The sequence below is a fragment of the Culex pipiens genome, chromosome 3 (genome assembly GCF_016801865.2).
Source record: "Culex pipiens pallens isolate TS chromosome 3, TS_CPP_V2, whole genome shotgun sequence".
In the NCBI taxonomy this organism is placed as follows: domain Eukaryota; kingdom Metazoa; phylum Arthropoda; class Insecta; order Diptera; family Culicidae; genus Culex; species Culex pipiens.
The window spans coordinates 158261055-158274888 of record NC_068939.1 but is presented as its reverse complement, the minus strand read 5'-3'; the positions used below and the strand labels follow the sequence as shown (position 1 = coordinate 158274888).

Sequence of the window (13834 nt, the reverse complement as noted above, 5' to 3'; positions counted from 1 at the left end):
CTTAAAGTATGTTTCGTTCGTTTTTTCGTTACTGGTTATTTTTTAATGTTAGCCAGGGTGGCCACCAAATTTCGATTTTCAATTTCCCGGTTTTTCCCGGTTTTCTCCCGAGCCCAGACGGAATTTTCCGAAATGTTTTTAAACCAAATTACAATGTTTTTTATGCTAACGTTAGTACCAACATACTTTTTGAACGCATACATTTGGTTCAAAGTTTGAATTCCTCAAGAAAGCTTTCAAATCTTGAGTAAAAAGTAAGTAAGTTGTAAACGAAGCCGTTTTTATCTGTTTCCAATCCAAACATCTAATTTCCATAATGATTGGGATTTTTCATCATCATACATGTACACAGAAAAAAATTGTGTAAATTTGGAAGCTTTAATTTTGGAAGGTTGAATATTACCTCTTTTATGATGTAATTTTACCTCAATTAAGACTGAAAAAGTGACATTACACCAGAAAAGTGGTAAAAATACACATTTTCAGAGGTAAAATTACACATTTTTTCTGACATAAAAGATGTAATATTACCATGATTTTTTTTTCTGTGTGGATTTTATAAACTCAAAATAAAAAATCGTTTAATTTTTTAAAATGAGATTGATTATTACTACAATTTTTTAATTTTGTAGAAAAGATCTGCAAAAATAAATTGTTATCAACATTTATGTAAATGCTCGTGAATTCGTTAGTTGCCCCGAAAAATCAGGGAGCAAAAAAATATTTTTCAAAAAACATTAAAATTTCTATTGAAATTTAAGTGCAATCAGCTGAAATCAATATAAAATGCATTCCCTTGCGTTTAGAATCATTTTTAAGCATGTTTGGGTTGATTTAATAATCTTTTAATTTTTAAAATTTTACACCCTTAGTTTTTTTTTGAAATTTTTGTTACCGTCAAATCTTACATTTTTTGAGTTTGTTTTAAGTGTCAAAAGGAAATCTTCGATTAAGATTCTTCGATCACTTATAGGACCAGCTACGGTAATTAGCTAAGATCTGAGATTTAGAATTTTTTTCGCAGCGAATCATTTTTAGACACTTAATTTATAATACATATTTAGTTTTTTGCCTTGTTACGTAAGATATTCGTAATTGTCGGCAATATTTATTTTTTAAGTTGTTCCAAAATAGAACTATCGAAGACTACATCTACTTTCAATGCAAATTTGCAAGCACATTTTTAGCTACTTGATACCATCAACAAAAAAAATGAAATTGTGTTTGCATTTTGGTACGCATTTTTAGGGTATATTAACTTTGGATACTGTCACTTTATTTTTTAACAGCTTTTAAACTTTTGCAAAACGTAGTTACATGAGCATTAAAAAGTGTACATTCAATTACATGCTCAAAGTATTGATATGAATCTGCCGAAATATATAATTCAATATGGTTTTGAAGTGTAACAAAAAATGTATGCATATAAGTAAATTCAAAGCGCGTATTTTTTTTTAAGAAAAGATGTTTTTTTTAAAGGCCACGTGGTCAGCCGTCGACCCCCCCCCTCCTCCCCATGGCTTTTCATGGTTTTTTTCGGTCGGATTTCGGACCCCCTCCCCCCCCCACTAAGGAGACCACGTGGTTTATGCACGACCCCTTATTGGACCTTTTCAAAAAAAACCTCCAGAGTTGTTCCCTGGAACACGAACTATGAGCTCATGAGAGGTTTATGACTGGCAAAAACCAAAACGCACCGATTTTACCCATTTAAACTTCAAAGTCAAAGCGCCAGGTACGGTCGCAACCAATCAAGCTCATACTTGAGATTCGTGCTCAGTACACGTGGGGGATCATTCCCGCATTTTGTTACATCCTGCTACCTACATTCAACTGGCAAAGCATTTTCCTGCGTTGATACTCATATTAACCCTGCGGAAGTCTCGTGTTTTGGCGTTTCTTACAAGTGTCCTTATAAAGTGTGTAGTACAAAGTACACGAAACGCCAAAACACGCGACTTCGCTGAAGAGTTTCAAAGGGACTTCTTCGAAAGACACGATAAGATAACACAAACGAATACTTTTTCATTGAATACTATTTATGTCATAATTGTTACACTGTGTTGATTCAAAGTACATTATTTTCTCAAACTCGCATGCATGTGCCTGTGGAGACAAAAGTGTTTGTGTGTACACAGTATGGTGGTGTGTACATTCACAGTTTTTTGTTTTCTGTTGTTGTTGATGAGCGTCTTTTTCTTTTCTCCTAATGCATTGCTTTCGCTACCACAGACACAAATGCGTATTACACTCAATGTTTATGTTCTATCCGTTAGTTTTTTTTTTGTTTGTTTAATCTGGGGTTCAAATGTTATTTAATTTCCGTATTCGAATACGCATGGCGCATCTTTTTGCATCTCTCGTGACTGATTAATAAACTATAAGATTTGTTTTGTTTTTGTTTGTCTTCTATCGAATAAAAGTATATTCGTTTAAATAAAGCATTGAACGCAACGAGTTCCATCACAACAAACCAGTACGCTCGCGAGTCCGGTTGAGACTACTTTTTAAAATTGTGAGTGGCGAATGCACATTTTTGTCCTAACCAAACAATTTACACAGGGAGGCCGTGCGTCTAAATCTACTAAAAAAAACAATGCGTCCTCTTAGCCTACAAGCGCGCGAGTAAAACTAAAAAAAAAGTGGTCTGGAAGGAAGTGAATACACACACAGAGAGTTGTGTGCGGTGCCGCTCGCGTAGGGTGGTTTTCTGTGGAACTTGTACGCGTAAACGATGAAAATAAATAGTCACTTGATCTGCTTCAAATGCGTACGGCTGATGCGCTCCGTGTTGCAGTCTGTTCACACACACTCACGCGCAAAATGGACTCGAGCATTGAGATTGCAAAGGGAGCTTAGAAGCGCCTTCGCTTGTTCTGGAAGTCGTCGCCGCGGTTTCCCCCGTTGTTGCCTCCGCCGTTGTTCCACGGGTTGTTGTTGCGATTGTTGTTGCCACCGCCGCCGCCAAACGCGTTGCTCAACAGCTGCTCAATGCCAACGGGGCCACCTCCAGCGCCTCCGCCGTTTCCTCCGACGATGTTAGCAGCGTCTCCGATGCCGGCTTCGCCGACGGGACCTCCCGGACCCTGCTGTTCCTGTCCCGGTCCCTGCTGTTCTGGCTGATCTGGTAGACCTTGTTGGGGCTGTTGCTGCTGCTGTTGTTGGCCTTGCTGTTGGTCCTGCTGCTGGTTCATTTGGTTCATTTCGTGGTTATCGAAGCGAGACTGTCTCTTTTGTCCTCCGTGGCCGTAGTCGCGAACCTCCTGAGAAGCGAAAAAGGGGAACGTTAGTTTGGGACAATTGGTGAAGGGATTCGATCAACTTACCCCTCCGAAGCTGTTGTTGCGATTTCCGCCACCACCCTGGTTCATCATATCGAAGGAATTGTTACGGTTGTTGAAGCTGTTGTTGCCCTGAAAGCCCATTCGCTGGTCGGACCTGTGGAAAAAAAATCAAAAGTTAGTTGGAAAAATTACATTTTGAAGGTGCTTTCGTCATTACATTTGCATCTGAAGTCGCTCGCGGGATTCGTTGACGAAGCGTTCCTTCATCTCCCACTCGGCCTTTTTGCGGTCCTTGTCCTGTTCCCGCATGCGGAGTTCTGTTGAGAGAGACGAAGTTAAACAATTATTTGTAAGATTCACGGTTTAGAATCAAGCTCAACGTACGTTCACGCAGCTGCTCGATCTCGTGCTCGTGGCGGGCAAACTCCATCTGCGCCTCGAGCTTCTCCTCCTCCATGACCATGTCGCGCTTTAGTGCCTCGACCTTCTGCTTGTACATCTCGTGCATGTGCTTCCAGCGCTGGCCGTACTCGTGCTCGAACGAACCCTGGTCGGCGAAGCGCGGCCCCTGCTGGCGGGACTTTAAGAACTCCGGAATCTTTTTGTTGATCAGCTTCTCCGAGAGGCCGTCGGAGTTGTTGTCCTGGTACGTGTACGGTTCGACGAAGCACGGACGCAGCGACGAGTCCAGGAAGAAGCACTTTTCGCTGCAGTGCTTCAACGCGGCCGAAGCGCTCGGCTTGTTCTTGTACTCGACGATGCCCTCGCCGGTGGATTTTCCGCGCTCGTCGACCTGCACCTTGGCGCTCTCGACCGGGCCAAACACCTCGAACGCGCGGTACAGCAGCTCGTTCGTGACGAACGGACCCAGGTTGGAGACGCGCAGGGCGGTCGCGTTCGGCGCGAAGCGGATCTTCAGGATGCGGTTCTTGCGCGAGGTGCCGTCCAGTTCGCGCTTGGCCTTCTCCGCGTTCGAGAAGAAGTCGACGCGCACGAACGCGTAGTTCTTCTCCATGTTCATGAAGACCTCGGTGATCTCACCGTACGGCAGGAACAGCTCGACCAGCTCCTCCTCGGTCACGTCCGGCGTCAGGTTGCCCACGTACAGCCGGTTGCGGCCGGAGAACTTGGCGTCGGTTTCGTCGATCGGCGGAATGTCCAGCAGCTGGCCCTGAAGCATGCGCAGCTTCTCGCCGATGAAGTACATCTCGCCGGGTCCGCTACGGCGCCGGTCGAAGCCCTGGTCACCCTGGGGATGAGAAAAAGCATGAAATGCTAATGTTTCTTCCTTGACCTAATAATCAATTATAAACTAACTAACTTTGCCAAATTTTCAAATAACTAAATTTAAAAAAAAAATCATTTTCTAAAGGAGCCATTACACTACCGCAAACAAACTCGCACTTTTTCGTGTTTGAAAGTTTTCCAAACTCACAAACAAGGCAAAATGTATGCAGGCTGACGTTTGTACTGACTAATCCAGGCAAACTGGCAGGGTGACCACTCAAAGCCCATTTTCAAATTCCCGACTTTTCCAGAATGCTCAAATAATAGGCATTTCTTTTACAAATACAGAAACTGAACAACAAATAAAAAATACTTCAAAAATTGGAAATTCATTATTATGATTCACACAGAAAAAAAAATCATGGCAATATTACATCTGGGAAGGGGTACATCTTTTATGTCAGAAAAAATGTGTAATTTCACCACTTTTCTGTTGTAATGTCGCTTTTTCAGTCTAAATTGAGGTAAAATTACATCATAAAAGAGGGAGTATTCAACCTTCCAAAATTACACCTTCCAAATTTACACAATTTTTGGCTGTGCAGAGTAGAAACACAAACAATTACAGAGTAAAAAAAAAATGTAAGCCTTTATTTTGGAAGGTTGAATATTACCACTTTAATAATGTAATTTTACCTCAATTAAGACTGAAAAAGTGAAATTACAACAGAAAAGTGGTAAAATTACAAATTTCCAGAGGTAATTTTTTTTTTTTATTTTTTTTTTTTTATTTTTATTTTTATTTATTTTTTTTTTTTTTTTTTTTTTTTTTTTTTTTTTTTTTTTTTTTTTTTTTTTTTTTTTTTTGGAGGGTGATCCAGCCGCACATCGTTGATGTCGAAACCTCTAAACTGGGCCCTCGTCCTGTCACGTCCGTCAGTAGTCTTGTCGTACATTACAGCTAGAATCAGATCTGCCAATGAATTAGTACACTTCGACCAAATAAACACTGACGCTGTATGGATCTGACTCTAGAATAAGTTGTGTGTTATTCATAAGTCGCATTACACTTTTTTTTCTGACATAAAAGATGTACCCCTTTTCAGATGTAATATAACCTTGATTTTTTTTTCTGTGTAGTCTTTGAAATATAATCGAAAGTTCAACAATACTTATAACTTCCACGTTATTTTTTAAATTGATAAAAGTATAGTTTTTGATACTTCGTTTTATCTGGAAATGACAAAAAGTCAAAGATAACTGAACTTAAAATTGCGTTCCTATTTTTAAAATTCATCATCATTTTAAATCAAAGAATGATTAAAACATAATTGCTGATATTATTCATTCAAAGGATTTAGAAAAATGTCAAGGAATTTATTAAAAAAAATTGTTTGCCAAGTTCCCTTTTTAATTTTGTAATTTTTGATATTGTTTTTTTAATCAATGTTAATTTATCTAGTGGTCAGTATCTCGGTCAGTATTTAACTGTTTTTTTTTTCAATGAACATTCAGTTTGATATGATTTTATGTTTTACCACTTATTTTAAGCAAAATGTTTGAAGAGACGATTTTTTTAACAGTTTTGCTATAACTCTAAATTTATTGGATTATTTTTTTGCAATTTCAAAATTTTCTTTATGTTTTCAAAACGTAAAAAAAGTTTTTCAATTTTGGATTTTATTCGATATTTAAGTTTTCCGAAAACTGAAAATCAAACTTTATGTATAGTAGGTTAATTACCCATGCTCTCAAAAAAAGTTTAAAGGCAACATTTGAAAAAAAAAATCAATTACTTAATGAATTTAGTTAAAAAATTAAAAATATTTACCAAAAAAACTATTGACTCAAGTTGGAATCTTTTTTTAAAAATTCAATCTATGTGACAAAATGAAATAGAATCATAACTCTAAGCTGGCCATTAGGCTCTATTTTTATATTAGTTTTTCATTAACCCGTATAGGCCTGGGTGAAATTGGAATCACTAAAATGGCCATAACTCAGCGAAAACTCAACCAATTTGCATACTTCTTTATTAGTTGGACTCGTTAGAATGTCTATTTTCCGAAAATGACCCGCAGAACCCGGAAATGTTCCGGTGGCCGGAGATATTCCGGTGGGTCACTGGGTCAAACAGGGTCAAAAATGGCCATTTTTGGGTCCCGCACTATTTTGTTGATAGAAATCTTGGAAAAAAAACACATTTTTTCATGTTACGATCTTTGTTCTACCAACAGACAATACTGACCAATGATTTTGCACCTCCGGGGATGTTCCGGATTGAACGGGCAGGTTCCCTACCCCGGGGGAACCGGTCAAGGGACGGTCAGAAATAAAACTATTTCTATCATGGCAATATGGGTGTCAAAGTTCATCATTTTCAAAATCAAGCTCATCTTTGATCCCCAAAACCACTTTTGGACCGATCTGGCCACTTTGGGACCGGTTCCCGGTACTCCAGTGAAATCCGGAATAAGGCAAATTACGGGAATATTTCTGAACAATTTTTGACTGGGCAATATGGGAGTCAAAGTTCATCATTTTCAAAACAAAGCTCATCAATGATCCCCAGAACCACTTTTGGATCGATCTGGCCACTTTGGGACCGGTTCCCGGTACTCCGGTGGAACCCGGAATATGGCAAATTAGGGGATTATTTCTGTATAATTTTTGACTGGGCAATATGGGTGTCAAAGTTCATCATTTTCAAAACAAAGCTCATCCATGATCACCAAAACCACTTTTGGACCGATCTGGCCACTTCGTGACCGGTTCCCGGTACTCCGGTGGAACTCGGAATATGGCAAATTACGGGATTATTTCTGTATAATTTTTGGCATGGCAATATGGATGTCAAAGTTCATTATTTTCAAAATCAAGCTCATCTATGATCCCCAAAACCACTTTTGGATCGATCTGGCCACTTTGGGACCGGTTCCCGGTACTCCAGTGAAATCCGGAATATGGCAAATTACGGGATTATTTCTGAACAATTTTTGACTGGGCAATATGGGTGTCAAAGTTCATCATTTTCAAAATTTAGCTCGTCCATGATCCCCAGAACCACTTTTGGATCGATCTGGCCACTTTGGGACCGGTTCCCGGTACTCCGGTGGAACCCGGATTATGGAAAATTACGGGATTATTCCTGAATAATTTTTGACAGGGCAATATGGATGTCAATGTTCATCATTTTCATAATTTAGCTCATTTATGATCCCCAAAACCACTTTTGGACCGATCTGGCCACTTTGGGACCGGTTCCCGGTACTCCGGTGGAACCCGAAATATGGCAAATTACGGGATTATTCCTGAATAATTTTTGACAGGGCAATATGGAAGCCAAAGTTCATCATTTTCAAAACAAAGCTCATTTATGATCCCCAAAACCACTTTTAGACCGATCTGGCCACTTTGGGACCGGTTCCCGGTACCCAGTGAAATCCGGAATATGGCAAATTACGGGATTATTTCTGAATAATTTTTGACAGGGCAATATGGATGTCAAAGTTCATCATTTTCAAAATCAAGCTCATTTATGATCCCCAAAACCATTTTTGGACCGATCTGGCCACTTTGGGACCGGTTCCCGGTACTCCAGTGAAATCCGGAATATGGCAAATTACGGGATTATTCCTGAATAATTTTTGACAGGGCAATATGGATGTCAAAGTTCATCATTTTCAAAATCAAGCTCATTTATGATCCCCAAAACCACTTTTGAAACGATCTGGCCACTTTGGGACCGGTTCCCGGTACTCCGGTGGAACTCGGAATATGGCAAATTACGGGATTATTCCTGAATAATTTTTGACAGGGCAATATGGATGTCAATGTTCATCATTTTCAAAATCAAGCTCATTTATGATCCCCAAAACCACTTTTGGACCGATCTGGCCACTTTGGGACCGGTTCCCGGTACTCCGGTGGAACTCGGAATATGGCAAATTACGGGATTATTCCTGAATAATTTTTGTCAGGGCAATATGGATGTCAATGTTCATCATTTTCATAATTTAGCTCATCTATGATCCCCAAAACCACTTTTGGACCGATCTGGCCACTTTGGGTCCGGTTCCCGGTACTCCAGTGGAACTCGGAATATGGCAAATTACGGGATTATTTCTGAATAATTTTTGACAGGGCAATATGGATGTCAAAGTTCATCATTTTCAAAACAAAGCTCATTTATGATCCCCAAAACCACTTTTTGACCGATCTGGCCACATTGGGACCGGTTCCCGGTACTCCGGTGGATCTCGGAATATGGCAAATTACGGGATTATTTCTGAATAATTTTTGACAGGGCAATATGGATGTCAAAGTACATCATTTTCGAAATCAAGCTCATCTATGATCCCCAAAACCACTTTTGGACCGATCTGGCCACTTTGGGACCGGTTCCCGGTACTCCGGTGGAACCCGGAACAAGGCAAATTATGGGATTATTTCTGAACAATTTTTGACTGGGCAATATGGAAGTCAAAGTTCATCATTTTCAAAACAAAGCTCATCCATGATCACCAAAACCACTTTTAGACCGATCTGGCCACTTTGGGACCGGTTCCCGGTACTCCATCCAGTGAAATCCGGAATATGGCAAATTACGGGATGATTTCTGAATATTTTTTGTCTGGGCAATATGGATGTCAAAGTTCATCATTTTCAAAATCAAGCTCATCCATGATCCCCAAAACCACTTTTGGACCGATCTGGCCACTTTGGGACCGGTTCCCGGTACTCCGGTGGAACCCGGAATAAGGCAAATTACGGGATTTTTTCTGTATAATTTATGGCATGGCAATATGGATGTCAAAGTTCATCATTATTCAGAAATAATCCCCTAATTTGCCATATTCCGGGTTCCACCGGAGTACCGGGAACCGGCCTCAAAGTGGCCAGATCGGTCCAAAAGTGGTTTTGGGGATCATAGATGAGCTAAATTATGAAAATAATGAACATTGACATCCATATTGCCCTGTCAAAAATTATTCAGGAATAATCCCGTAATTTTCCATATTCCGAGTTCCACCGGAGTACCGGGAACCGGTCCCAAAGTGGCCAGATCGGTCCAAAAGTGGTTTTGGGGATCATAAATGAGCTTGATTTTGAAAATGATGAACTTTGACATCCATATTGCCCTGTCAAAAATTATTCAGAAATAATCCCGTAATTTGCCATATTCCGAGATCCACCGGAGTACCGGGAACCGGTCCCAATGTGGCCAGATCGATCCAAAAGTGGTTTTGGAAATTATGTATGAGCTTGGTTTTGAAAATTATCAACTTTGACATCCATATTGCCCTGTCAAAAATTATTCAGGAATAATCCCGTAATTTGCCATATTCCGAGTTCCACCGGAGTACCGGGAACCGGTCCCAAAGTGGCCAGATCGGTCAAAAAGTGGTTTTGGGGATCATAAATGAGCTTGATTTTGAAAATGATGAACATTGACATCCATATTGCCCTGTCAAAAATTATTCAGGAATAATCCCGTAATTTGCCATATTCCGAGTTCCACCGGAGTACCGGGAACCGGTCCCAAAGTGGCCAGATCGGTCCAAAAGTGGTTTTGGGGATCATAAATGAGCTTGATTTTGAAAATGATGAACATTGACATCCATATTGCCCTGTCAAAAATTATTCAGGAATAATCCCGTAATTTGCCATATTCCGAGTTCCACCGGAGTACCGGGAACCGGTCCCAAAGTGGCCAGATCGGTCCAAAAGTGGTTTTGGGGATCATAAATGAGCTTGATTTTGAAAATGATGAACATTGACATCCATATATCCCTGTCAAAAATTATTCAGGAATAATCCCGTAATTTGCCATATTCCGAGTTCCACCGGAGTACCGGGAACCGGTCCCAAAGTGGCCAGATTGATCCAAAAGTGGTTCTGGGGATCATGGATGAGCTAAATTTTGAAAATGATGAACTTTGACACCCATATTGCCCAGTCAAAAATTGTTCAGAAATAATCCCGTAATTTGCCATATTCCGGATTTCACTGGAGTACCGGGAACCGGTCCCAAAGTGGCCAGATCGGTCCAAAAGTGGTTTTGGGGATCATAGATGAGCCTGATTTTGAAAATGATGAACTTTGACATCCATATTGCCATGCCAAAAATGATACAGAAATAATCCCGTAATTTGCCATATTCCGAGTTCCACCGGAGTACCGGGAACCGGTCCCGAAGTGGCCAGATCGGTCCAAAAGTGGTTTTGGTGATCATGGATGAGCTTTGTTTTGAAAATGATGAACTTTGACACCCATATTGCCCAGTCAAAAATTATACAGAAATAATCCCGTAATTTGCCATATTCAGGGTTCCACCGGAGTACCGGGAACCGGTCCCAAAGTGGCCAGATCGATCCAAAAGTGGTTCTGGGGATCATGGATGAGCTTTGTTTTGAAAATGATGAACTTTGACTCCCATATTGCCCAGTCAAAAATTGTTCAGAAATATTCCCGTAATTTGCCTTATTCCGGATTTCACTGGAGTACCGGGAACCGGTCCCAAAGTGGCCAGATCGGTCCAAAAGTGGTTTTGGGGATCAAAGATGAGCTTGATTTTGAAAATGATGAACTTTGACACCCATATTGCCATGATAGAAATAGTTTTATTTCTGACCGTCCCTTGACCGGTTCCCCCGGGGTAGGGAACCTGCCCGCTCAATCCGGAACATCCCCGGTGGTGCAAAATCATTGGTCAGTATTGTCTGTTGGCAGAACAAAGATCGTAACATGAAAAAATGTGTTTTTTCCAAGATTTCTATCAACAAAATAGTGCGGGACCCAAAAATGGCCATTTTTGACCCTGTTTGACCCAGTGACCCACCGGAATATCTCCGGCCACCGGAACATTTCCGGGTTCTGCGGGTCATTTTCGGAAAATAGACATTCTAACGAGTCCAACTAATAAAGAAGTATGTAAATTGGTTGAGTTTTCGCTGAGTTATGGCCATTTTAGTGATTCCAATTTCACCCAGGCCTATACGGGTTAACATAACCTCTTGTTTGATAAACAAATATTAATAGAGATCATATGATTCATGAAAAATATTATGAAGATCTGTGTCAAAGACTTCAATATTAATTAAGATTTTGAATGTCTTAAACAGCTTTTCCATACTCAAATATATTGATATAGTGAAAAGAACCTTAAATTTAATGTAAGTTGCTAAAGCAGCAATTTTCAAACAAGTATGCTTAGAATTCCCGACTTTTCCCGACTTTTTGACAAAAATCATAAATTCCCGACTTTTTCCCGATTTTTGGCGGATTTTGGCGAATTCCCGACTTTCCTGATTTCCCGACTTGAATGGCCACCCTGCACAATTCTTAAAAATAACCTTTTTATCAAAATTTTGAAAAAGAGCGAAAGAGCCGTTCAAAAGAGCGGCTCTTTTTAGTGAGCGAACGAAAATGAGCGGCTCCTAAAAAAGAGCAGTTTTGCCCACCTCTAATGCAGGATGACGTTAGTAGGTACTAACGAATTCAAGCAAACAAAGCAAGCAAGCAAACTGTCAAAAAGTGCAAGTTTGTTTGTTTGCCGTAGTATAATAGCTCCTTAAGAAATTATCTAACCCAACCCAACCCCGCCTCTAGACGGCTTTCGATCTAAAAATTCGCCAAAAATCAATTTTTCAAATAGTTTTTGATCTTTAAAAAGCACTACTGGAAAGAAGAACTCTTAAAATTTTAGGGTTGGAATTTTGCCTTGTTTTATGTGACTTTGCCAATGTTTTTAGAAATGTCATTATTTTAGGGGTCAACTGGCTGTGTTTTTACTAATATTTCCTATATGTTTAGTAAAAAGATGTAAGCAGTAATTTTTTTAGTGTCCCAGACTTTGCCTCTACGCATTTTTTACGATTTAAATAATATTGGTGCCATTTGATAGCAGAAAATGTGAAAAACAAGCAAAAAAATTAAAAAGTGACTGTAGAAACATGAAAAATTTAGATAGACAAAATGTAATGATAGGAGGTGGTAGAATAGGGCAAATACTACCAAAAACAAAAAAAAATTGAACGAGATAAATGCAAACTAAAATACTAAAAATGAAACAAAAAAAAATTAAACAAAAAAAAATTAAACAAGAGAAGTTAAGTTTTTTCGTAGTACAAAAGTTGCTCAAAATGACCTCCTAAACACGGGAAAAATAAAAATTGTCGAAAAAAATTTGGCCATTAGAGAATTCAATAAAATTATTTAAAAAAAAACTTCCTATAATTTCCTTTGAAACTCCTGTCACAACTTTTACACAGCCCGTCTCACCCCCGTTCTCCCCTTTTTTCCCAAGCCGGGTCGACCCTATTTCACTCTACACCGACTCGTCAGGGCGAGCGGCGTGAAAACAATGCCGCCATCTTGGAAGAAAGATGCCGTTTTTCGCATCATCAAAGAACCCATAGATTTCACCTGATTTACCCCAGCGCACATCTTCTACTTACATCACCACCCTGGCCGCCACCGCCGCTGAATCGATTCCGTCCGCCGCGGCCACCGCCCCGGTTCTGGAATCCACCCTGATTCTGCTGCTGATTATCTCCGTCGCCATTTCCGTCCTGATTATCCTGATTCTGCCGGAAACCACCGCCGCCACCACCACGATTTCCCCCACCGAAGCTGTTCCGGCCACCACCCCCTCCGCGGTTCATTCCACCTCCGCCACCCCCACGGTTGTTCCTGTTCCGGTTGTTCTGAAACTGTTTGCCGCCGCCGCCGCCACCTCGTCCCCCTGGGCCACCACCGCCCTGGTTTTGGTTCTGCTGCCGCTGGGGCATCGGACTTCCGTTGTCCACAGGTTGCTCCACTTCCATGATTGGGCGCTAGCGTAGATTCTCCGACGCTGGGGGGGACACACTAACCGGCTGCAAACCTGTTTCCGAAGCGATCAAGGGCTGCGATGGCGAACACAAAGCTGATGCCGCACCGTCAACGCTTAAAACCAGAATGAGAAGAAGAAAGGAGAGAATCCCCGAGATCCGACGACCTCCTCGTCGACAGCTCTAGTACCACGATTGTGCTAAAAAGGAAGTGATGCCGGGGTTTTAAGCGCAGTAGGCAGGGGTATTCAAAAGTGGGTAGACGGTGGCGGTGGCAAAGCATTTTGAGTAAATTTGCGTACCTCGTTTCGAGGCTCGTTTTCTACCCAAAAGTTCTACCCGAGGTTCTGCCTATTTTTAAACTGTTTTGTATCAAGGGAAATTATCAAGGGGGTTGACACATCGAATATTTTTATTCGAATCATTCCGTTCATTCCAGAATTATTCCAGAATGATGGTGGAATAATTCTATTTTCCAAAATTATTGCT

At 40.6% G+C, this 13834-nt stretch overlaps 1 protein-coding gene across 1 annotated transcript; it reads right to left on the bottom strand.

Annotated features, from left to right (window-relative positions):
- Positions 1–2018: 2018 nt before the first annotated feature.
- LOC120414929 (protein no-on-transient A-like) lies at positions 2019–13504 on the bottom strand. Its single transcript, XM_039576264.2, has 5 exons — positions 12971–13504; positions 3669–4533; positions 3502–3601; positions 3327–3438; positions 2019–3263 (listed from the first exon to the last, which is right to left on the bottom strand). The coding sequence occupies exons 1-5, from the start codon at positions 13337–13339 to the stop codon at positions 2856–2858; spliced, it is 1854 nt and encodes a 617-aa protein (XP_039432198.1). The 5' UTR covers positions 13340–13504; the 3' UTR covers positions 2019–2855.
- Positions 13505–13834: the final 330 nt, after the last annotated feature.

Bases quoted from the DNA above. Each gene is read 5' to 3' on its own strand.
- LOC120414929 (XM_039576264.2), bottom strand. From the start codon at position 13,339: ATGGAAGTGGAGCAACCTGTGGACAACGGAAGTCCGATGCCCCAGCGG. The intron at 3,602-3,668 runs GTACGTTGAGCT...CTCTCTCAACAG, and splicing joins GATCGAGCAGCTGCGTGAAC to AACTCCGCATGCGGGAACAG. The intron at 3,439-3,501 runs GTAATGACGAAA...TTTTTTCCACAG, and splicing joins GAGCGACTTCAGATGCAAAT to GTCCGACCAGCGAATGGGCT.